At 50.3% G+C, this 26477-nt stretch overlaps 1 protein-coding gene across 3 annotated transcripts in view; it reads left to right on the top strand.

Moving 5' to 3' along the window:
- Positions 1–678: 678 nt before the first annotated feature.
- LOC146863544 (uncharacterized) overlaps positions 679–26477 on the top strand; it is a 71364-nt gene continuing 45565 nt past the window's right edge. Inside the window, exons 1-2 of one of the 3 annotated variants that reach the window (XR_014978278.1) lie at positions 679–749; positions 22363–24835. Coding sequence is in view for 1 of the 3 variants with exons in the window: in XM_085643007.1 (XP_085499133.1) it covers positions 22908–24221 (1314 nt within the window). In the remaining 2 variants the exon portion in view is untranslated. Of the gene's footprint in view, positions 750–22362; positions 25424–26477 lie in introns of those variants that run through there. The other 2 variants (XR_014978277.1, XM_085643007.1) reach the window with 2 other exon arrangements.

Genomic DNA, 26477 nt, shown 5'->3' with positions numbered 1-26477 from the left:
CGGCTCCTTACACTGTCCGGGACAGAAGCAGCAGTGGCACTGGGGTCACCCCCTGCTCCTTACACTGCCCCAGGACAGAAGCAGCAGCGGCACTGGGGTCACCCCCGGCTCCTTACACTGTCCGGGACAGAAGCAGCAGCGGCACTGGGGTCACCCCTGCTCCTTACACTGCCCCAGGACATAAGTAGCAGCGGCACCGGGGGCACCCCCTGCTCCTTACACTGCCCCATGACAGAAGCAGCAGCTCGCTCCACCTGGGGTACCCCCAACACCCCCACGGCTGTCACTACTCCCAGGGTGGAGAAAGGAGATAGCTGGGCGTCCCCTGCGGTTATTCCCCATTCCTTCCCTTCATGGTTTTATTTTATTTCACTGAGTTTTATATTGCGCGAACTTAAATCCGGTATCAGAGCGCTTTACATAGCACCAGTTGCGTTACATGAGGACACACGTTCATTCTTGGTCAGGCACGGGGAGATTCAGGGATTTGCCCAGAATCACAGGATGTTCAGCGTCATTGCCGAGACTCGAACCCGGTTAGGCCAGCTCCTCTCCCCACCCCCGTCTCCTTTGTGAGGGTTACTCCCCATTCCCTATCCTTTGGGATATTCCCCATTCCAGATCCCTTTGTCGGGCATTATTGCTCATTTTACGCCCCCTCTTTTGTAGGGTGTTATTCCTCATTCCCCTCTCTCAGGGCCCCGCCCCAGACCCCGTGGGACGAGGAGAGGACAGTGGCAGGAGCTGAGGTAGGAGCAGCTGGGACCCCCATCCACCTGCGCCCCGTCAGTCCCCTACGCCCCGTCGTGTATTGCTCCCCCCCCCCCCCCCCCCCCACTCTCTGGACTCCTTCGGGTCTTCAGTGCGGGCGGCGTCGGCATCTATGGGGGGTTGGGGGGGGGGGAGAGGACAGATCCAAGGACCCCGACGGGGGGGGATCATTCGGAATAAACAGAGTCAGCTGCTGCTGTCAGTCTCTGGGGGCGGGGCTTAACCGGACCCCCAGGGCCCTGAGGATACTGACCCCCCCCCCCTCCTCCCCCACCGGAGAGACGGATGGGGGGGGGGGGGGACTGACCGCAAGGGAAGGGCAGAAAGAGAGAGACGTCGATAGGGAGGGGAGACAGAGAACGAGAGGGAGAGCCTTGCATCAACAGAGACACAGACAGAGAGACAGGGAGCGACAGGGAAAGAGAGGGAGAGCCTTGCATCAACAGACACAGACAGAGAGACAGGGAGCGACAGGGAAAGAGAGGGAGAGCCTTGCATCAACAGACACAGACAGCGAGAAAGAGACAAGGAGCGACAGGGAAAGAGAGGGAGAGCCTTGCATCAACAGAGAGACAGGGAGCGACAGGGAAAGAGAGGGAGAGCCTTGCATCAACAGACACAGACAGAGAGACAGGGAGCGACAGGGAAAGAGAGGGAGAGCCTTGCATCAACAGAGACACAGACAGAGAGAAAGAGACAGGGAGCGACAGGGAAAGACTTGTAAGGGATGCGGCGAGATGGACAGATAGACAGTAAGAGACAGGGAGATGTGTGGAGAGAAAGTGAAAACAACAAGAGACCGGCAGGGAGAGACCGGAGGAGAGATGACAAACTCAAAGTATAATAGGGAGAAACAGAAAGATAGAGAGAGAAAACGTAAGAGACTGAGAGGGAAAGAAAGAGTCATAGAAAGACAGGAAGATGTGTGGAGAGAGGCAGGGAGAGACAGAGAGAGTGAGACGACATGGGGGAGAGACGCGGGAAACAGGGAGTGAGCGCACATGGGGGAGAGACAAGGGTAAACAGAGAGAGTGAGCTTACATGGGGGAGAGACAGGGGGAAACAGAGTGAACGCGCATGGGGGAGAGATAGAGAGAGTGAGCGCACATGGGGTGAGCTTGGCAGGAGCATCTCTGTGGTCACAATGCAGGTAATGTGCTTTTTCTGTCCCAGACAGCGCTTCACGTGCACTGAGAGCACCATACTCACTCACTGTGTACTTCAGTCTGGTGCAGCACAGACCTCCCTCCTGCCCTCACTCACCGGGATGAAAGGGAGCACGTGCACTGAGAGCACCATACTCACACACTGGGTACTTCAGTGTGGTGCAGCACAGACCTCTCTGCTGCCCTCACTCACCGGGATGAAAGGGAGCACGTGCACTGAGACCACCATACTCACTCACTGGGTACTTCAGTCTGGTGCAGCACAGACCTCCCTCCTGCCCTCACTCACCGGGATGAAAGGGAGCACGTGCACTGAGAGCACCATACTCACACACTGGGTACTTCAGTCTGGTGCAGCACAGACCTCTCCGCTGCTGCCCTCACTCACCGGGATAAAAGGGAGCACGTGCACTGAGAGCACCATACTCACTCACTGGGTACTTCAGTGTGTGCAACACTGACCTCTCCGCTGCTGCCCTCACTCACTGCGATGAAAGACAGAACATGCACTGAGAGCACCATACTCACTCACTGGGTACTTAAGTCTGTTGCAGCACAGACCTCCCTGCTGCCCTCACTCACCGGGATGAAAGGGAGCACGTGCACTGAGAGCACCGTACTCACACTGGGTACTTCAGTCTGGTGCAGCACAGACCTCTCCGCTGCTGCCCTCACTCACCGGGATGAAAGGGGCACGTGAACTGAGAGCACCATACTCACACACTGGATATTTCAGTGTGTACAGCACAGACCTTATTTATTTTATTTATTTTGAAGGTTTTATATAGCGCTGGCTAGACCCAGAGGTATGAGAGCGCTTTACAAGATAAGGATAGTATAAGGCACATAGGGTATAAAAGCATATGAAAGGTAGCGCAACAGAAATTTGAAATATACAAAGTACAAACAACATGAGCATTATACAAAACCAGATAAATAAACAGGGGCAGGAGCTATAGATTTAAGTAATTAGGTAAATGGTGAACAGGAGAACAGGGTAGATAATTACTGAGCAAATATCGTGTGATAGATACGAAATCAGGAGTAGGACAGAGGTTAGGAACCCCAATAATAATGGAGGAGGTGGGTTTTGAGGTCTTTTTTTAAACTAGAATAGGAGGGATTACAGCGCAGGTTTTTTGGGAGGGCATTCCAGACAATAGGGACATTGCCAGAGAAGGAGCGAGATTGTGTAGCTTTCTTTTTATGCAGAGGTGGGATTAGGAGTAGGGTGTTGGTGCTTCTCAGAGGTCGAGTGGAGCCCGCAGGGTGGAGTTTCTTTGAGAGGTAATGCGGAGTGTTTTGGTGGAGGACTTTATGAGTAATGCAGGCGGTTTTGTAGGCAGATCTGCCTTCGATAGGGAGCCATTTAAGAGATTTGAGTGCCGGGAATATATGATCGAAGCGTTTGCAGTCCGTGATGAGTCTGGCAGCAAGGTTGAGCACAGCTTTGATTGCAGCTAGGTGTACCTTGGGGATTCCATTAAGGATGGCATAACAATAATCAATACGTGACAGAACAAGCGACTGAACTACGAGTTTGAAATCATCGGTGGGTATGAATGGTTTAATTTTCGTGAGGTGACGGAGAGTGAAGAGGGCTCCTTTGGCAGAGTTGTTGATGTGAACGTTAAGGGTTAGGGTGTTGCCGATAGTGATGCCAAGAGATTTGACGGAGTTGGACAGGGTGAGTGAGCAATTGAGTGCATTGAGGTCAGGGATCCATGACTGAACGGGTAGAGGGTTATTTTTGGGGTAGAAGAGAATGATTTCGGTTTTGTTAGCGTTGAGTTTGAGATGATTGGAATGGAACCAGGATTGGATCTTGGTAAGGGTGTTGTTCAGGTATAAGATGTCAGCATGAGTTTTAATCTTGTAATAGATTTGGGTGTCATCGGCGTAGAGGTGGTAATTTATGCCTGCTTGATTAAGAATGAGGGTGAGGGGTTCCATAAAGAGGTTAAAGAGGGAGGGAGAGAGAACAGATCCTTGGGGGACTCCAAGGGAGACAGGAGTGGGGGTAGAGAGACAGTTTTGAATTTTGATTTGCTGAGTACGGTGTTGTAGATAAGAGATGAACCATTTGTAGGCGGTGCCATTAAGGCCGAAACGGGTCCTAAGCACATTAAGTAGGGCTGAATGCTTGACTGTATCGAATGCTGCGGAGAGATCCAGAAGTATAAGAAGGCAGGTCTCGCCATTGTCAAGTGATTGATGGAAGTCATCTATGACATTGAGCATTGTCGTTTTGGTGCTGCAGCCTTTGCTGAAGCCAGATTGAAAGGGGTCGAGAAGGTTAAAATTTTCTATGTGCTTGTCTAGTTGCAGAAGAACACATTTTTCAAGTACCTTTGAGAGAAGGGGGAGGTTAGTGATGGGGCAGAGATTATTTAGGTCATTGGGGTCAGCATTGGGGTTTTTGATTATGGGCGACATTTGACCAAGCTGAAGGGAGGAGGGGACACAGCCCGTGGAGAGAGAGGTGTTGATGATTTTGGTCCAGAATGGGGTGATGATGTGCTTAAGGGCAGGGACAAGGTTGGAGGGTATTGGGTCTTTTGTGTGGGAGGACGGTTTTAGATTGCCAATTATATTGAGGACTTCAAGCTCAGTGACGGGGAGAAAGTTGAGCAAGGAGGCATTGTTCTAAAGTTGAGATTTAGGGGAGTTGGTTACTGGAGATGTGAAGGGTGAGAGGCCTGTGGAAAGGTGGGGGGGTATGGAAATGGGTGGGTGAGGAGGCTCGCTGGGGTGCGGTAGGATAGAGGGCAGAGGAGAGAGAGTGTCGTCTGGAAGGGGGGATGTGGAGTAGGCATTAGAGGTGAGGATTGGATTGGGAGTTGGAGGATAGTTGTGTGGGAAGGAAGGATTGGTCAATTTTGGCAATTTTTTCCGAGAAGAAGTGGGCAATTTCTTCACATCTGTCTGATGAGGCTGTCATATTTGGAGGTGCGGGGAAGTTTGGTTTCGGATGATTTTGAAGAGTTCCCTGGGTCTGTTTTTGGCACGGTCAAGTTGAGTGCGGAAGAAGGATGCCTTTTTCCTTGAGCATGTGTTTTTTGTAAGTGGTTCTGGCATGTCTGAGAAGTGCAAGATGGGAGGGTGAGGGATGGTGTCTCCAGGTTCTTTCCGACAGTCTGAGTGCCCGTCTCTCATTATTTATCTCTGTTTTAAATCAAGAGTTTGAGGGGCTGTTTCTTTGGTTTTTGAGTTTAGGCGGGGCTAGTTGGTCAAGAATATCTGAAGCAGTATTGTTAAATAGTTCAGTGAGCTCATTCGCATTTTGGGAGGGGGGAATGAGAAGAAGTTGAGCTTGGAGTTTCGAACTCCTGAGGAGATGCCTTTTAGGTTTCTGGTCAATTTCTTAGGTCTGGTAGTTTTAGGGGCAGGGAGGTCTGCTGAGGTAGCAATGGTGAAGAGTATAAGGTGATGGTCGGACCAGTCAGTGGGGATGATATTGGTAACGGAAGTCAGATCATCGTTGGACAGAATGACGTCAAGTATGGATCCTTTAGTGTGAGTTGGAGATTGGCAGAGTTGTTTGAGTTCATTGATTTCAAGAAGTGTAGTGAGGAGGGAGATGGTGGGGTCATTGGTATCATTCCAATGGAGGTTAAGATCCCCAAGAAAGAGATTTTTTGAGTTGGATAATGTTGATTGCACCAGTAGATCAGATAAGTCCTCAATGAAGGGCTGTGGTGGTCCCGGGGGGCAATAGATGTTGTGTAGACGAATTGGGAGGGAGTTTTGAGTTAACAGTTCTGCTTCCAGGTATTCGCATGAGGAGTAGCCTGGGTTAGTGACAAGGGAAATCTGAAGTTCCTTTTTGAAGATAATGGCTAGCCCTCCCCCAACTCTGTTAGGTCTGTCTTTTCTAAGAATAGAGTATCCCGGGGGGGAGAGAAGGTCAAGTATGCTCGTTGAGTGGTCATTTAGCCAGGTTTCAGTGAGGAATGCAATATCAATGGATTCACTCAGGATGGTTTCCGAGATTTCCATGGCGTGTAGGACCGCGGAGCGGCAGTTAACTAGCATGCATTTCAGTGGTGTGGGGTTGGGTATGGAATGTGGGCAAGAGTGGATCAGCGTAAGTTGGGGTGGGGGTCAGGGGAAGCGGGGGAGGAGGGGGTTCTATTTGTCCCTATGATAACAGGGATGGGGGCATAGGGGAGTGGAGGGTTGGTGGTTGGCAGATTAGTAAGGTAGGAGTTACATAGGTCGGCGAGATCGGACCGGGAGAGATGGTTCGAGGTGCGGAGAGGTCTATGGTTACGGCTTCGGAGAGGGAGTGATCTCCAAAGGTTGTGTTTGTTATTGGGGATGTTTGAGGGAGGGAGGATGGTGGTTTTATGGTGAGGGAGGGTTCTGGTGCTATGGACGAAGAAGTCTTTTCTGAGTCGGGCAAATTCCATGGTTAAATTAGATAGGTCACATTCAATGTGGAGAAGTGTGGCTCAATGGTTAGAGCGGCAGACCCTGATGCAGAGGTCTGGCCCGGACCAGGGTTCAATTCCCGCCTCGGCGGGTCTTGGGCTCAATTTCCCTGGACCCGATAATTCTCGCCTCGGTGCCTATTCTAATCATGGGTCACACTCTGCAACTCTGGGCAATAGCTTGCTTAATCTCCACAACGGCCCCAACAGCGCTAGGATGCCTGGCTTCATCTTGGGGGTGCCCAGGAGTGGGCACTTCACAGGGAAAAGGCCAGGAAGGGTTCCACAGCGGTATGTGCACAGCGCCTGAGAGACCCTTTCGGGGGTGTGCGGAGCACTTTATAAATGCACTACATTTACATTTACAATGTTGTGTAGGATCTGGGCAATTGAGGAGAAGGGAGGTATCGGGAGTGCGTGGTCTGTGTTATTTGCAGAGGATGGACTAATGTGTGAGGGGGAGGTGTGGGGTGTGGGGTGAGGGGTGACGGGGCTGGGAGGAGTGAGGGGTTCGGAAGTTAAAGTAGGTAGGACGAGTACAGAGTGGTGTAGGCTCGGGGTAGTCCGGGTACAAGGAAGGAATGAAGGGACGTAGGAGGTGGTAGGAGAATGGTCTGGGGATAGGGAGTGGTCGTGGTTAGTTGCGGATGGAGGCCTACTGTGTGAGGGGGAGATAGGGTAGTAGGTATGGAGTGATGGGTGGCGGAGCTGTTAAGTGTGAGTGGAGGGGTTAGGTTATACAGGGGCAGAAATCTTCAGGTGATGTGGTCAGAGAGGATAAAAGGGCATCAAGCGAGTGAGAAACGAATATATTGGTGTGATGGGGATCTGTGATTATTGGGGGTTGAGGTGCGGGTTGGGGGGGTTGGGTAGGTAGAGCCTGAGGGGGGTGGGTAGATGGGAAGGGGAGGAGCAGAGAGTGTATGGGATTGGTAGGGGTAGGGGGGTGAGGAGTTGTGATAGGTGATTGCGGGGAAAAGACGGTGGAGTAAGTGAGTGGTTGGGTCAGGGGGAGGGAGGTTTGGGGGACAGGGGGAGGGCAGGTCATGGGAAGGGAATGATAAGTAGGTGACAGGAGTTTGGGGCTACCGTTATTCAAGGAGGGGTCCGAAGAGTAAGGGTTAAGGGGGTTAGGGGGAGAGAGGGAGATAAGTGGGGGATGAGATGTAGGTAATTGGGGATGGGGGTAGTCGTTATCAATAGGGGGGTCCAGGGAGAGAGATGGTGAGGTCAATTGGAGGTTGAGAGTGGAGGTAGAGTGGGGGAGGAAGAGGTTTGAGGGGTTCTGTTCGTTTGGGGAGGAGGAGTGTTACGCGCTGAATGGTTAAGGAGGAGAGACATAGTGCTAAAGTGGTGTTCAAAGATAGAGAGGTGGGATGGCGAGGCTTGTATGAGGATGTTACCTGTTTTGAAGATGGAGATATCAATGTCACCCTGAAGGGCTGGGGAGGGAGCAGTGGATATTTTAAATCCATTTGGGATATTGATTGATTTAGAGATAGGGAGGTGTTGGGGGAAGATGCTCTTCCATTTGGAAGGGCGTTTGGAGTAGAAGATGTAGTTGGTAATAATGGGGGAGGTGAGGCTGAGGTAGTTATCGACAATGAATGTTTCAGGGTTGCGGATGAGGAGTTTATGTTTGAAATTTTTCCTTGCGTGTTTGGAGAGATTTGGGGGGTAGAGAATGGTCCAGGAGTTGGGGCCGTGTTTAGAGAGGGTATGGTCCTGAGGGGGATGGTCAATGCTGTGAAGGGGCATTTTGGGTGGACGTGAGAGGGAGACAGAGAAAAGAGAAGGACGTTAAAGGAGATGGGGTAGGGGAGGAGATGGGAGGGGGTGCGCTGGGAGAGTGTGGGGTCAAAAAATCGGGGGCAAGAAAAGGAGGTAGTGTTAAGCACGAGAGGAATAAAATCAGGAGCAGATTCGATAGCAAAACAAATTACATCACTGATGTTCAGTAGGGTAGAAAAGGTAAAACAAGCACGGTAGATATGATGAATCAAGCAAGGGGGCAAATAGGCGAGAAAATACAGTCAGGCGCAGATAAGATAGTAAAAGCAGATTCCAGTGCTAATATGAATCACATTAAATAGTTAAACAAACACGATAAAATAGGGGAGTAGGATAAACAAGGGAGGAATTAAAAATCAAGAGCAGATTAGGTAGCAAAACGGATTACATCGTAAAATAGGAGCAAATTAAATAGGTAAACAAACACAAACCTCAAAAAGCAAAAGATAAAATCCAAAAACAATAGTCTGTGGGGGAGCAATTATATTATATTAATATTATATTATTATATCATATTTTAGCAATATGAAGCAAGTAGCTTGGTTTGATAGGCTCGAAATTCCAGGGTTTACTCAGGATTTACGGCGATGGCGATCCCAAACCTCCGGGGCCCACAAAAAGAGCTCAGTCTACATCGGCCATCTTTTAGACGGCCAGACAATGCTCCCAGCGCTCACATCAGGCTGCAGCCCCCAGACAGCGCCTCGTCCGGTGGCCACTTTCCTTTAATGTCCGCTGTGCCAGTAGGCGCTCCTCTGCAATCAGCCCTCAGGCACCGCTCCCCCTCTAGTCTCAACTGTAATGATTTAGCAAGTTTTCGTGCCTCAAGTTCCAGGGTCGCAGCCCCTGACATTGTCACCTCCCCATGGGCTTGTATGATGTGCTTCAGTCCCAACCCCAGCGCTCGCTTCTGTGTTTTAGTACACATTGTGGGGGGGAAGGGGGGGGGGCGTTCTTCAGGCTCGCCCTTCACACTCTCCTCAGTGCCGGTACACCCGGCCACAACGATCCCGACCGGGGAAGGCCACAGCCGCGATCTCCTAGCAGTGGAAGCAGCCTCTAGCCCAGGTACCAGGGCACACTCAGAGTAGCAGCAATTAAGGGTGGCGGCACCGCTAACGCACAGCGTCCGGTGAAACTCGGTCCCCGGACCTCAAGGGCACTCCCGGCAGTGTCTTACCGGACCTCGGATGTAGTCTCCCTCCAGCGTACACAGCACACACAGGTAGGCACCCGGTCCGCCTCGATATTCGGTGATGTGAGGCCGTAGCCTCCGGATCTCGCCGGAGCAGCCCCCGCACGTCCACGGGCGGGCCGCACGCCTCCCCCAGGCTCTGGCGAGGCTGAACAACGGTTTGGTGGCACTTCACAGCGGTTACCTCAGCCTCCACGAGTAGGCACTCGTCAGACCTCTCTGCTGCCCTCACTCACTGGGATGAAAGGGAACTCATGCACTGAGAGCTCCATACTCACACACTAGGAACTTCAGTGTGGTGCAGCACAGACCTCTCTGCTGCCCTCAATCACTGGGGTGAAAGGGAGCACGTGCACTGAGAGCACCATAATCACACACTGAGTACTTCAGTGTGTGCAGCACAGACCTCTCTGCTGCCCTCAATCACTGGGGTGAAAGGGAGCACGTGCACTGAGAGCACCATACTCACTCACTGGGTACTTCAGTGTGTGCAGCACAGACCTCTCTGCTGCCCTCACTCACCGGGATGAAAGGGAGCACGTGCACTGAGAGCACCATACTCACTCACTGGGTACTTCAGTCTGGTGCAGCACAGTGCTCTCTGCTGCCCTCAATCACTGGGGTGAAAGGGAGCACTTTCACTGAGAGCACCATACTCACTCACTGGGTACTTCAGTGTGTGCAGCACAGACCTCTCTGCTGCCCTCACTCACTGCGATGAAAGACAGCACGTGCACTGAGAGCACCATACTCACACCGTGGGTAGTTCAGTCTGGTGCAGCACACACCTCTCTGCTGCTGCCCTCACTCACTGGGACGAAAGGGAGCATGTGCACTGAGAGCACCATACTTACACACTGGGTACTTCAGTCTGGTGCAGCACAGACCTCTCTGCTGCTCTCACTCACCGGGATGAAAGGGAGCACGTGCACTGAGAGCACCATACTCACTCACTGGGTACTTCAGTGTGTAGCACAGACCTCTCTGCTGCCCTCAATCACTGGGGTGAAAGGGAGCACGTGCACTGAGAGCACCATACTCACTCACTGGGTACTTCAGTCTGGTGCAGCACAGTCCTCTCTGCTGCCCTCAATCACTGGGGTGAAAGGGAGCACTTGCACTGAGAGCACCATACTCACTCACTAGGTACTTCAGTGTGTGCAGCACAGACCTCTCTGCTGCCCTCACTCACTGCGATGAAAGACAGCACGTGCACTGAGAGCACCATACTCACACCGTGGGTAGTTCAGTCTGGTGCATCACAGAGCTCTCTGCTGCCCTCACTCACTGGGATGAAAGGGAGCACGTGCACTGAGAGCACCATACTCACACACTGGGTACTTCAATCTGGTGCAGCACACACCTCTCTGCTGCTGCCCTCACTCACTGGGACGAAAGGGAGCATGTGCACTGAGAGCACCATACTCACACACTGGGTACTTCAGTCTGGTGCAGCACAGACCTCTCTGCTGCTCTCACTCACCGGGATAAAAGGGAGCACGTGCACTGAGAGGACCATACTCACTCACTGGGTACTTCAGTCTGGTGCAGCACAGACCGCTCCGCTGCTACCCTCACTCACCGGGATGAAAGGGAGCACGTGCACTGAGAGCACCATACTCACACACTGGGTACTTCAATCTGGTGCAGCACAGACCTCCCTCCTGCCTTCACTCACAGGGACGAAAGGAAGCACGTGCACTGAGAGCACCATACTCACTCACTGGGTACTTCAGTCTGGTGCAGCACAGACCGCTCTGCTGCCTTCACTCACAGGGACGAAAGGAAGCACGTGCACTGAGAGCACCATACTCACTCACTGGGTACTTCAGTCTGGTGCAGCACAGACCTCTCTGCTGCCTTCACTCACAGGGACGAAAGGAAGCACGTGCACTGAGAGCACCATACTCACTCACTGGGTACTTCAGTCTGGTGCAGCACAGACCGCTCCGCTGCTGCCCTCACTCACCGGGATGAAAGGGAGCACGTGCACTGAGAGCACCATACTCACACACTGGGTACTTCAATCTGGTGCAGCACAGACCTCCCTCCTGCCTTCACTCACAGGGACGAAAGGAAGCACGTGCACTGAGAGCACCATACTCACACACTGGGTACTTCAGTCTGGTGCAGCACAGACCGCTCCGCTGCTGCCCTCACTCACTGGGATGAAAGGGAGCACGTGCGCTGAGAGCACAGTACTCACACTAGGTAGTTCAGTCAGGTGCTGCACAGACCTCTCTGCTGCCCTCACTCACTGCGATGAAAGACAGCACGTGCACTGAGAGCACCATACTCACACCGTGGGTAGTTCAGTCTGGTGCATCACAGAGCTCTCTGCTGCTCTCACTCACTGGGATGAAAAGAAGCACGTGCACTGAGAGCACCATACTCACTCACTGGGTAGTTCAATCTGGTGCAGCACACACCTCCCTCCTGCCCTCACTCACCGGGATGAAAGGGAGCACGTGCACTGAGAGCACCATACTCACTCACTGGGTACTTCAGTCTGGTGCAGCACAGACTTCTCTGCTGCCCTCACTCACTGGGATGAAAGGGAGCACGTGCACTGAGAGGACCATACTCACACACTGGGTACTTCAGGCTGGTGCAGCACAGACATCTCTGCTGGCCTCACTCTCCAGGATGAAAGGGGCACGTGCACTGAGAGGACAATACTCACACACTGGGTAGTTCAGTCTGGTGCATCACAGACCTCTCTGCTGCCTTCACTCACTGGGATGAAAGGGAGCACGTGCACTGAGAGCACCACACTCACTCACTGGGTAGTTCAGTCTGGTGCAGCACAGACCTCTCTGCTGCTGCCCTCACTCACTGGGATGAAAGGGAGCACGTGCACTGAGAGCACAGTACTCACACTGGGTAGTTCAGTCAGGTGCCGCACAGACCTCTCTGCTGCCCTCACTCACTGCGATGAAAGACAGAACGTGCACTGAGAGCACCATACTCACACACTGGGTACTTCATTCTGCTGCAGCACAGAACTCTCCGCTGCTGCCCTCACTCACCAGATGAAAGGGAGTATGTGCACTGAGTGCACCATACTCACACATTGAGTACTTCAGTCTGGTGCAGCTCAGAACTCTCTCTGCTGCCCTCACTCACCGGGATAAAAGGGAACTCATGCACTGAGAGCTCCATACTCACACACTGGGTACTTAAGTCTGGTGCAGCACACAACTCCATGCTGCCCTCACTCACCGGGATGAAAGGGAGCAAGTGCACTGAGAGCACCATACTCACTCACTGTGTACTTCAGTCTGGTGCAGCACACACATCCCTGTGATGCCCTCAGTCAATGGGATGAAAGAGAGCTCATGCACTGAGTAGACCATACCCACACACACTGGGTAGTTCAGTCTGGTGCAACACAGACCTCTCTGCTGCTGCCTTCACTCCCCGGGATGAAAGGGAGCACGTGCACTGAGAGCACCATACTCACACACTAGGTACTTAGTGTGTGCAGCACAGACCTCTCTGCTGCCCTCACTCACCGGGATGAAAGGGAGCACGTGGACTGAGAGGACCATACTCACACACTGCATAGTTCAGTCTGGTGCAGCACAGACTTCTCTGCTGCTGCCCTCACTCACTGGGATAAAAGGGAGCACGTGCACTGAGTGCACCATACTCACTCCCTGGGTAGTTCAGTCTGGTGCAGCACAGACCTTTCTGATGCACTCACTCACCAGGATGAAAGGGAGCACATGCACTGAGAGCACCATACTCACACACTGGGTATTTCAGTCTGGTGCAGCACAGACCTCTCCGCTGCTGCCCTCACTCACCGGGATAAAAGGGAGCACGTGCACTGAGAGCACCGTACTCACTCACTGGGTACTTCAGTCTGGTGCAGCACAGACCTCTCTGCTGCCCTCAATCACTGGGGTGAAAGGGAGCACGTGCACTGAGAGCACCATACTCACTCACTGGGTACTTCAGTGTGTGCAGCACAGACCTCTCTGCTGCCCTCACTCACCGGGATGAAAGGGAGCACGTGCACTGAGAGCACCATACTCACTCACTGGGTACTTCAGTCTGGTGCAGCACAGTGCTCTCTGCTGCCCTCAATCACTGGGGTGAAAGGGAGCACTTTCACTGAGAGCACCATACTCACTCACTGGGTACTTCAGTGTGTGCAGCACAGACCTCTCTGCTGCCCTCACTCACTGCGATGAAAGACAGCACGTGCACTGAGAGCACCATACTCACACCGTGGGTAGTTCAGTCTGGTGCAGCACACACCTCTCTGCTGCTGCCCTCACTCACTGGGACGAAAGGGAGCATGTGCACTGAGAGCACCATACTTACACACTGGGTACTTCAGTCTGGTGCAGCACAGACCTCTCTGCTGCTCTCACTCACCGGGATGAAAGGGAGCACGTGCACTGAGAGCACCATACTCACTCACTGGGTACTTCAGTGTGTAGCACAGACCTCTCTGCTGCCCTCAATCACTGGGGTGAAAGGGAGCACGTGCACTGAGAGCACCATACTCACTCACTGGGTACTTCAGTCTGGTGCAGCACAGTCCTCTCTGCTGCCCTCAATCACTGGGGTGAAAGGGAGCACTTGCACTGAGAGCACCATACTCACTCACTAGGTACTTCAGTGTGTGCAGCACAGACCTCTCTGCTGCCCTCACTCACTGCGATGAAAGACAGCACGTGCACTGAGAGCACCATACTCACACCGTGGGTAGTTCAGTCTGGTGCATCACAGAGCTCTCTGCTGCCCTCACTCACTGGGATGAAAGGGAGCACGTGCACTGAGAGCACCATACTCACACACTGGGTACTTCAATCTGGTGCAGCACACACCTCTCTGCTGCTGCCCTCACTCACTGGGACGAAAGGGAGCATGTGCACTGAGAGCACCATACTCACACACTGGGTACTTCAGTCTGGTGCAGCACAGACCTCTCTGCTGCTCTCACTCACCGGGATAAAAGGGAGCACGTGCACTGAGAGGACCATACTCACTCACTGGGTACTTCAGTCTGGTGCAGCACAGACCGCTCCGCTGCTACCCTCACTCACCGGGATGAAAGGGAGCACGTGCACTGAGAGCACCATACTCACACACTGGGTACTTCAATCTGGTGCAGCACAGACCTCCCTCCTGCCTTCACTCACAGGGACGAAAGGAAGCACGTGCACTGAGAGCACCATACTCACTCACTGGGTACTTCAGTCTGGTGCAGCATAGACCGCTCTGCTGCCTTCACTCACAGGGACGAAAGGAAGCACGTGCACTGAGAGCACCATACTCACTCACTGGGTACTTCAGTCTGGTGCAGCACAGACCTCTCTGCTGCCTTCACTCACAGGGACGAAAGGAAGCACGTGCACTGAGAGCACCATACTCACTCACTGGGTACTTCAGTCTGGTGCAGCACAGACCGCTCCGCTGCTGCCCTCACTCACCGGGATGAAAGGGAGCACGAGCACTGAGAGCACCATACTCACACACTGGGTACTTCAATCTGGTGCAGCACAGACCTCCCTCCTGCCTTCACTCACAGGGACGAAAGGAAGCACGTGCACTGAGAGCACCATACTCACACACTGGGTACTTCAGTCTGGTGCAGCACAGACCGCTCCGCTGCTGCCCTCACTCACTGGGATGAAAGGGAGCACGTGCGCTGAGAGCACAGTACTCACACTAGGTAGTTCAGTCAGGTGCTGCACAGACCTCTCTGCTGCCCTCACTCACTGCGATGAAAGACAGCACGTGCACTGAGAGCACCATACTCACACCGTGGGTAGTTCAGTCTGGTGCATCACAGAGCTCTCTGCTGCTCTCACTCACTGGGATGAAAAGAAGCACGTGCACTGAGAGCACCATACTCACTCACTGGGTAGTTCAATCTGGTGCAGCACACACCTCCCTCCTGCCCTCACTCACCGGGATGAAAGGGAGCACGTGCACTGAGAGCACCATACTCACTCACTGGGTACTTCAGTCTGGTGCAGCACAGACTTCTCTGCTGCCCTCACTCACTGGGATGAAAGGGAGCACGTGCACTGAGAGGACCATACTCACACACTGGGTACTTCAGGCTGGTGCAGCACAGACATCTCTGCTGGCCTCACTCTCCAGGATGAAAGGGGCACGTGCACTGAGAGGACAATACTCACACACTGGGTAGTTCAGTCTGGTGCATCACAGACCTCTCTGCTGCCTTCACTCACTGGGATGAAAGGGAGCACGTGCACTGAGAGCACCACACTCACTCACTGGGTAGTTCAGTCTGGTGCAGCACAGACCTCTCTGCTGCTGCCCTCACTCACTGGGATGAAAGGGAGCACGTGCACTGAGAGCACAGTACTCACACTGGGTAGTTCAGTCAGGTGCCGCACAGACCTCTCTGCTGCCCTCACTCACTGCGATGAAAGACAGAACGTGCACTGAGAGCACCATACTCACACACTGGGTACTTCATTCTGCTGCAGCACAGAACTCTCCGCTGCTGCCCTCACTCACCAGATGAAAGGGAGTATGTGCACTGAGTGCACCATACTCACACATTGAGTACTTCAGTCTGGTGCAGCTCAGAACTCTCTCTGCTGCCCTCACTCACCGGGATAAAAGGGAACTCATGCACTGAGAGCTCCATACTCACACACTGGGTACTTAAGTCTGGTGCAGCACACAACTCCATGCTGCCCTCACTCACCGGGATGAAAGGGAGCACGTGCACTGAGAGCACCATACTCACTCACTGTGTACTTCAGTCTGGTGCAGCACACACATCCCTGTGATGCCCTCAGTCAATGGGATGAAAGAGAGCTCATGCACTGAGTAGACCATACCCACACACACTGGGTAGTTCAGTCTGGTGCAACACAGACCTCTCTGCTGCTGCCTTCACTCCCCGGGATGAAAGGGAGCACGTGCACTGAGAGCACCATACTCACACACTAGGTACTTAGTGTGTGCAGCACAGACCTCTCTGCTGCCCTCACTCACCGGGATGAAAGGGAGCACGTGGACTGAGAGGACCATACTCACACACTGCATAGTTCAGTCTGGTGCAGCACAGACTTCTCTGCTGCTGCCCTCACTCACTGGGATAAAAGGGAGCACGTGCACTGAGTGCACCATACTCACTCCCTGGGTAGTTCAGTCTGGTGCAGCACAGACCTTTCTGATGCACTCACTCACCAGGATGAAAGGGAGCACATGCACTGAGAGCACCATACTCACACACTGGGTATTTCAGTCTGGTGCAGCATGTGAGAAGGTGGCCTGATATATGCTGTCCACTAGTTCTAGTGGCACCTTGTATCAGTCCAAACAACCCCTTATGGTGATAGGTTAAAGACAACCTTTATTGAAAACTATCCTAGTGGTAGCTATGGAGAGCAGCCTTCAGGCTAAGTCTTGAAGGAATGTAAAGCAGCTTGTTTTACCAGTCTATATTCTCTTGTATGATCAAATGAAAGGACAACCACACCAGATATATATTTTAAATATATGTATTTAGGAGAAAACACACACCACTAGTCTCTTTATGAGACTGGAGTTCGAAGTACTTAATGTACAAGTTAGCAATCAACAGTAATAGCAGAAATACACGTTTGGGCCCTAGGGGCGTACCAAACCATATAGAAAAAAAGTGGTATAAGAACCACGATGGGATAGACACAAGGCCTAGAGCCTTTAGAATCGCTGGGACCCCGAGGAACCACCCAAGGTAGTGACACCGGGGAGCCACAGGGACTGTATGCAGTGTGTAAACACAACAGCGGGTTCCCGTTAGCTTCTATGGGCAATGTCGCGGTTGGAAATTTAAAGATTAGGGACACTTAGAATCGAGTCAGGACCAAACCCTTTTGGACTTATGAAGTTCTAGGGCTAGCACCCACGGGAGCACCGGAGTACTCGAGTTACGTCACCCAGGTAAGCCGGGTGCATAGGTGTCTTCTGGTGTCGGGTCGCGTCGTCGATTACAATGGAAGCTGGCGAAGAACTGCTGCTGCCGTGAAGAGGAGAAGTGTCCGAAGAGATCCAAGCCTGGATCTAGGATGGAAGGAACCTGAAAGTAGAGGGGACAGAGTCTGGGTCACTTGCCGGTGACCAGGAGCACAATGGACCAATGCCCACAGATGTCGGGTGCTTCAGGTGAGTTGATGGGTGTCTTGACTCTTCAGCCACGAGGTCCAGGAGGCGCCAATTACAACCAGGAGCTGGATTCGAACTGTCCCATGAAGTCTGTCGAGATCTGCGGTGTCAGCGACCAGATTGGACCCAACAAGCCTTGGCAACAGCAAGTCACTGGAAATCAGAGAAAGGACTGCGGTGCAGACCAGCAAGGTCTGAGGGACTCACCCAGTGAGCGTAAGTTGGGGCACATCTGGAGCAACCAGGGAAGCCCAATTAGAAGAGGAGTTGCCTTCGTGGGGACCTACTAGTCAATGGGCTAGCGATCGCGAAAGAGCCTCAAGCGGTCGCACTTGAAACTGGCCCACAGGTCACTCGTGGAGTGGAGGCCAGCAGTCTTCGGTGCAGGAGGTGCTCAAGGCTGGGGCTACTAGGAGCCCAAAGCACAACTTCGAGGAGGACCAGGAAGATAGTGTTGCTGCAAAAGTTCACGGTGTCCAGGGGTCACGGTTCCATGTCACCCACGATATCCACGGGCCTCAGCTTTACTTTGGACTCAGGGTAGCCTCGTGGGAGTCTGGAAATCTACCTCAGGTGATGCAAAGACTTCGGCATCCGGCGGGAGCTTCAGCAATGCAGACCGGTCAGTTGCCTCTTTGGTGCCTGCCAAGCAGGGGAGTCACTCCTTGACCCCAAGGGAGATTTCTTCCATCTTCTAGTCGAAATCGAAAGTCGAAGGTCCAGGATATATGATGCAGAGGTTCGTCCAGGGTAATCTAAAGTCCTAGGGACTGGATTCCTATACTTATACTAAGTTTAGGGGATGGACTAACTCTAAGGCTCCACCTATGGGTGGGCCTGGGGTGGGGGTGGTTACACCCCTTCCCCTTTGTCCAGTTTCGTCCAGGGTAATCTAAAGTCCTAGGGACTGGGTTCCCATACCTATACTAAGTTTGGGGGTTGAACATACTCTAGGGACCCACCTAAGGGATGGTTTAAAAAGAGGGGTGGTTACACCCATTTCCTTTGTCCAGTTTCATGCCAGAGCAGGGGCAGGTAGCCCCTGTAACCGGTTTGAACTGGACTATGCACAGGGACACCAAGCGTGCCCACAGTGCAGGACTTCAAAGCACCAGAGAGTGCTCCCGCCCAGCCCCAATCCACATCTGCCTGTCTGGGGAGGTGGTTACATCTCCCTGGGACAGGAAACCTATTGTCCAGGCCTTCCCTTCCGGAGTTTTGGTCAGCAGCAGGAGGCCAGACCTGTGTCTGTGGCAGAGGCATCCATTTTGTGATGCCAGGGCTCAAGAAAGTCCTACCGGGTAATACCAGTGTGACCATGTCTCTCCCTCTAGAAGGGGGAATGCTACCCCCGCCACCAGAACTGGCGGGGGGGGGGGGGGTAGTATTCCAAAGCGTTTGACACCAAACACGACATTCCGTGCAGCCATCCCAAAGTTAGCATTTACCGCGAGGTTATAATGCACTTAAGAGTATATGGTCAGGCTGCACCACAAACAGCATCAGAGGACGTACTCCGAACGCTGCAGAAGGCTCTGCTCATGCAGGGGCACCCTCTCACATAAAACCAAGCACTGTTCCTTCAGGATTGTTAAGGCCTGCCATAGGAGTGACTTATAGGTTTTATATGTGTGTGCAATGGTAGTGATATAGGTAGACTATACCACTGTAAGGGGTGCAAGCACACCCTTACCCAGGCTGCAGTAGCAGACCTGTGGTGCCATTTTGGAGTGCTTCCCAGGGGTGGCATAATACATGCTTCAGCCCCTGGTAGGCCTCTCAGGTACCTATGCCCTAGGTACATAGTATACCATTTATTAGGGGCTTATAAGGCACTCCAGAATCCAATTAGATATGTACCTAATGTACATGCAAACCATTTTAGAGAGGAAGCAGCTAGGCTGTGGTCCTGATTAGCAGGGCCCCAGCCAGACTATAGTCGAGAAACAGTGAAACACCAGTAAAAAGTGGTGAGTTTGGGCAGGGAAAAGGGTACAGCCAGACACTACATCATAACCCAGAAAAGTTCTCCTTTGCATCATGGTACATGCAGTGCATAATTTGTGCTCCCCTCAGTGTTGACTGCACAGCATGAGTGTATGGGTACTGCCTGCGTGAATGGATGAGTGTATGAGTAGTGCCTGAGTGGAAGGTTTGGTGGAAGGGTAATGTCTGGGTCATTTGATGAGTGCAAGTATGAGTGCTAGAGTAATGCCAGGGTCATTGGATGAGTGCATGGGTAGTGCCTGAGCGAATGGAGGAGTACATGGGTACTGCCTAAGTGAATGCTAGAGTGCAAGAGTAGTGCCTGTCTGATTCAATGAGTGCATGGGTAGTACCTCAGTGATTGGATGAATGTTTGGGTAATGCCTGACTAGAAGAATGGGTGCAAAGCTAATGCATGGGTCATTGGATGAGTGCATGGTTAGCTCCTCAGTGAATGGTTGAGTGGAGGAATAATGCCTGAGTGATTGCATAAGTACATGGGCAGTACCTGGGTGATTGCATAAGTGCAGGGGTACTGTCTGGTTGCTTAGGTGAGTACATGGGTAGTGCCTGAGTAAAAGGAGGACTGCAACAGAAATGCCTGGGTCATTGGATGAGTGCATGGGTAGTGTATCACTGAATGAATGAGTGCAGAAGTAGTATTAGAGGTGAATGAATGAGTTCAACAGTTGTGCCTGAGTGATTGCATGAGTACATGGGTAGAGCATTGGTGATTGCATAAGTGCAGGGGGAGTGTCTCGGTGATTGCATTAGTGCATGGGTTTTGCCTCTGTGAATTGAAAAATGCAAGGATAATGCCTGCGTTATCGTATTAGTGCTAAAGTTGTGCTACAGAGATTAGATGACAGCATGGATAGTATTTGTGTGAAAAGATCACTACCTGGCTGATGACATCAGCAACTTAATGAAAGTTTTTAAATAGTGTAAAGGATCAACATTATTTTTAATAGGAATAAATAACATAACAGGGAAGCGCAAATTGTGCACTGCATGTTCCATGATGCAAAGGAGAAAACTTTTCTGGGTTATGATGTAGTGTCTGGCCGTACCCTTTTCCCTGCCCAAACTGTTTTTCATGACCTTCTCTACCATTTATCACACATTGCTAATGTTCCTTTTTGTAAAAATTGCAATCCGGCCCATTGATGACACTTTATCCGGCCCCAGCCGGAGATTAAGGGACAGTACAGTTCTAAACAATTGCTTAGCACTTTCTATCTTTTTTGAGAAGTACAAGGTTTTTTCACTCCTTATCAGTTCTTTATATTTACTAAGAGTCTGTTTATATCTATGTCTCTCTATGGAATCATAGTCTGTCTCCAGATGTGTTCTTGTTTTTTGCAATTTAGTATACATTCCTTAAATGTTTCTGAATACCAAGGAGCTGTAGGAGGATTGCGCCGTGAGCGTACAAGGACCAAAGGCACTGAACAGGAAATGTTATATCCATGCATTCATTGTAGGAGCTGACATGCTTATCTACATCTTCCCCATACTCTGGCTGTGAACTAATTAAATTTGCTCAGAATTTCTGTAGGTTAATCCTAATCCAGGCTCTAACTGACCTGTTCCTTGCTGCCACCCGCCCCCACCCAGTTTGGTTTGAGGGGCAGTTTCTATTAGCCCGATATTAAATAGAATGGCCGAATGATCTGACCAGACGAGTGGTAAGATTTCTTTCACCGAAATATGGGGATTGTTAGAGAAGATCCCATCAAGGGTGTGACCCGCTTTATGGGGGGGTTCCTTCACCAATTGTGGGAGCCCAAAACTCTCCATGAGGTCAAGAAAGTTTGCGTATCTGTTTCTGTGGTGGATTTCAGATGAACATTAAAATCCCCCATCACTGTCAGATTGGAGGCTGCCAACACATCATCTAGAAGATTATGAAGGCCTGGCAGTTGATAGACTAAAATACCCTTAAGGTTTTGTTGAGCACTTACCTGAAAGCTAAAAGATAATGCTTCGCAAACCGACAGAGTGGAGGAAGAAAACGAACCAACCATCAACTCCCGGTAAAGAATGGCTAATCCTCCACCTTTCCCAGTTTTCCGACCCAGTGTGTAAATACCAAAACCTGGTGATGTGGCTTCTACCAGGCTAGGACCAGAACTTACGTCAGTCCATGTCTCAGTGATAAAGATTAAGTCGCAGCCCTGACTTTCAATAAATATCGCACAATCACAGCAATGTTTAACTAGAGATCTAGCATTGAATAGTGCACAACATACTGTGCTAGGTTCACTTCTAACTTTGGCTACCTTAAAATTAGGTTCCCCTAGCTGTGTTGCGCCTTGTCTAAGGAGAGTGGGCAATGTAGATATTCTTACACCTAACAGTCACAACCGCACTACATTATGCTGTAAATTAAAAAAATTAACACGACTCATGGATCAGTCCAATTTCCTAAAACATACACAAGCAGCTCGACACACTTCCTTGGTATGGGCTATATCCACATAGTTATTGGTGATAGCAGTTCCTTCATTCATATGTCCTTCTCTGGACCATTAACACCATCCCTGGTATTTCCTCCTCAACAGTTTCAGGTGATCACATACTGTGGGCCCCAGGGTTTTATTTCTGTGCTTGTAGAACATTGGTTTTGTTAAGTTTCTTTTTAAATGTGGTTATATTTGCATTTGGTTTATTTAATTCCTTTCATTGTAGAAATATTTTCCTTGCATATTTTACCAGACTTTAAAGTGTATATTTTTTGTAACATCTTTTTTTATTTCAATTAGAGACAACATGACGGTATTATAGAGAGAATGTTGATATATAGTTTACCCGTGATAACCTACATGCATTATATCCTTTTAGTGATTTAAAGTTTTTGTACATCCAACAGAGAGTGGATCCATGAACAAAATTATTCTGATGAACAGAGGAGAACAAACTGAACTGTGGACGATGTCTCCGTCATCTTCAGACGATCCAGAGTTAAAGACCTCGGACTCCAGGATACGAACGAGCATCTAAACACAACTCATGGTCCATGGTTAGATCATGGGTGATTAATAACCTGTTTAACTTTCTAAAGCATTAGAAAGGCTGTGGTGTAAGTCTATTTTTAAATCTTTTTTGAGCGCATCATAACAGTTAGAGTCTGAAGAAGCTGAACTAATTGATTGCAAACCATTCCAATACAGCTTAAAAGAAACAGCGACTCTGTGAAGTGCTGACACTGTTTCGAATGGTCCGACTTGGCATTGAAACTTGTTCCTTACACTCTCATAAACAAAAATATGACAGCTTGGAGACACAAAACCTCACAGAGAAACCATTCCGTTGTCACGAGCTTCGTAAGATTTAATGACTGTTTAATCTTACTGTCACATTGTCAGGCACTACAAAGTCAGTCACCGCAACGGTATTGGTGCTAATTCAGAAGCAATGATGGTTGATCAACAAACACAGCAATCGGATGCATGGGAAAGCCAAACCAGACCAGAGACATTAGTAATAACTGAAAAATCGTACAAATGCAGCAATTGTGGAAAATGTTTTAAGAGAGCATCATCCCTTCAGATCCATGAGCAAACCCACACAGGAGAAAAACAATACAAGTGCAGCGAATGTGACAAGAGCTTCAGCTTATCATCACAAGTAAAGAGACATCAGCTCATGCACGCAGAAAAATCTTTCACATGCACCCAATGTGGAGTAAGTTTTAGGGAATTTTCAGAGCTGAAGCGTCATCTACGAACACACACAGGAGAAAAACCATACAGTTGCAGTGACTGTGGGAAGAGTTTCAATCAATTAGCAAATCTAAAGACCCATAGTCGAATACATGATGGAGAAAAGCCATACTCATGCCGTGAATGTGGGAAGAGCTTTAATCAATCACAACTAAAGAGACATTCCCTATTACACACAGGAGAAAAACCATACACTTGCACTGAATGTGGAATGAGCTTCATTCAGTCATCAGACCTAAGTCGCCATCAGCGAATGCACACAGGAGAAAAACCATATAAGTGCATTGAATGTGGCATGTGTTTCACTCAGTCGCCAGCCCTAATCCGCCATCAGCGAACGCACACTGGAGAAAAACCTTATAGATGCATTGAGTGTGGAAAGAGCTTTAGTCAGTCATCGATCTTAAAGGCCCATCAAGGAACACATACCGCAGAAAAACCACACACATGTAGTGAATGTGGGAAGAGTTATAAGAGGCTCTCATTCCTTCGGATTCATCAACAAACGCATACAGGTGAAAAACCATTCAGTTGTGGTGAATGTGGGAAAAGTTTTATGAGATCGTCGGGCCTTTTGATACATCAACAAACGCATACAGGAGAAAAACCATACATGTGCAGTGATTGTGGGAAAAGTTTCAATCAGTCATCATACCTAAGGGCCCACCAACGAATACACACGGGAGAAAAACCATATGTGTGCAGCGAATGTGGACTTCGTTTCCCACAAACGTCACACCTCAGATCCCATCAGCGAACATATTCATGTAATGAATGCGGGGTACGTTTCTGTAGCCCGTCAGCTGAAAAATGCCATCATCAAAAGTACACAAGAGAAAAAGCATTCAGGTGCAATGAGTGTGGGGATAGCTTTTATTGGGGTGCAGACTTAAGGGCCCATCAGCAGATACACAGAGGAAACTTTCAAACACCTGGTTTCTTGACGTCTAATGCGTACAACAAAAGAATGGAAACACAAGACGGTAGCTCTTCACATGTGTTGTAAACTATGTAAACATTATACATTACAGCAGACAGTGGGACAGCAATTTATCAAGAATTACAGAAAGCAAAAACTGTAACAAGATGTCTCCCTACTTGAGTTTTTATGAAAGGATCTTTGCCAGAAAAACGGATGTAGTAATAAGAGAGCATCTTCCAGGTATGTCAATGACGTAAGAGATCTCAGGCCAAGGCGTCTTGCGGTGAAATGGAGGCGCAATCTGACGTGGACCAAGCGAAGAACAAATAAAGGAGCCAATGCAGTGATTGTGATTAATCAGCCGAGGTTAAGAGGACAACTTCCATGACCAACATATGAACTCCAGGGAGACAATGAATAACGACGCGCAGTTGCAGCAAATTTAAGAGATAATGCTGAGCATTATTCAAGTAAGCTGTGGCTTCATAATAATCTTAATTGTTTGTATTTCCTGTATGTGAAACAAACACTAACTTGACACGAACCCCTTGAGGCCAGCCGTACTGGGGCAGTGAATGTGATTGTCCTAGAGAAGGATTCATCTGTAAATACACACAAGGCAGAGCAGACTCAATCGAAGTTCAATATTGGACGCCCAGGATCGAGCCTTGTTTACTTCACACAGAACAGATGGGGAGGTGAGAGCGGTGCAGGCACTGCCACACTGGCTAGTCAACATCCAGCGAAACATAGGCTTGAGTTCCATTTGTTTTAATTTCTAGTAGTAACTTAGGGAGATGGTCTTACACCATTTCTTGGTTTCTAGATTCAAAATGTTTGTGACCATTGTGTAGACAGACACCACAAAGCAGCCCGTCCCTGCACTTTAAACTATGCATCTGGTAAAGCGTCTTTTACCAGTTCACTGCTGGGAATCAAAACCTAACCAGAGGTACAGGAAACAAAGATGGTGATATGCTCTTTTCAATCCTGACTTAAAAAAAACTTTTTACCTGAACCGCAGGTGTAGCAGTATGAGAGAAATTTGCAGGTTTAGTTACATTTGTAAAGGTTTTAGTCCACAGCGACTATTCTATTGTGAACATAAAAAGACATAAGGTGATGGCATTAAAAAAGATACAGTCTAAGATGAATAGACTGGTAAAAACAAAGTTAAAAGTACAACAGACGTAATGACCTGGCTCTTCACCTCGCCCAGACCCTGGCTGCCCATACAGATCCTGCTTCAGCGTCAGGGTATCCTCGCTGGTGCGTTGTGCCCTATACAAACCCTCTCGGGTGCGTTGTGCCCTATACAAACCCTCCCGGGTGCGTTGTGCCCTATACAAACCCTCACGGGTGCATTGTGCCCTATACAAACCCTCTCAGGTGCTTTGTACCCTATACATACCCCAGTGGGTACATTGTGCACTATACAAACCCTCGCGGGTGCATTGTGTCCTAAACAAAACCTCGCGGGTGCGTTCTGCCCTTTACAATCCCTCTTGGGTGCGATCTGCCCTATACAAACCCTCCCGGATGCGTTCTGCCCTATACAAATAAACATAACATAACAAGGTTTACTAGTCAACTGAGATGGGCCCCGTATTCCTTCCATTCTAGAACGTCTCTTCTTTCACCAGTACTGTGGCTATCATTACTTTTTCTCTTTTACTATCCACCATCTACCCCACTACCCAGTCACTTCCCCTTTCCACCAGTAGACCCTAGCTCTTTCCTTCTTTCTCTCCATCATCGGCCTGCTGCGCTGTCACTGTCCACATCTAATCATTTCATATCTCAATGACCCCAGTCTCTTCTCTGGCAGACTCCTCTGCTCCATCACTCTCTTGGCAAGCCTTAAACCCTTAGTGTTCACCCTGGCTCTCGTCAGCATCATCACTTCACCCTCAGTGTTTACCCTGGCTTTCCTCAGCTCCATGACGTCACCCCTAGTGTATACCCCGGCTCCCCTCAGCTCCATCACTCAACCCCTGGTGTTTACCCTGGCTTTCCTCAGCTCCATGACGTCACCCCAGTGTATACCCCGGCTCCCCTCAGCTCCATCACTCAACCCCCGGTGTTTACCCTGGCTATCCTCAGCTCCATGACGTCACCCCCAGTGTTTAGCCTAGCTCTCCTCAGCTCCCTGACGTCACCCTCAGTGTTCACCCTGGCTCTCCTCAGCTCCCTGACGTCACCCTCAGTGTTCACCCTGGCTCCCCTCAGCTCCATCACTTCACCCCCATTGTTTATCCTTTCTCCCCTCACCTCCATCACTTCACCCCCAATGCTTACACTGGCACCCCTCAGCTCCATGACGTCACCCCCAGTATTTAC

Source organism: Triturus cristatus, chromosome 2_2 (assembly GCF_964204655.1).
Source record: "Triturus cristatus chromosome 2_2, aTriCri1.1, whole genome shotgun sequence".
Taxonomy (NCBI): domain Eukaryota; kingdom Metazoa; phylum Chordata; class Amphibia; order Caudata; family Salamandridae; genus Triturus; species Triturus cristatus.
This window is presented reverse-complemented; position numbering and strand designations above follow the sequence as displayed.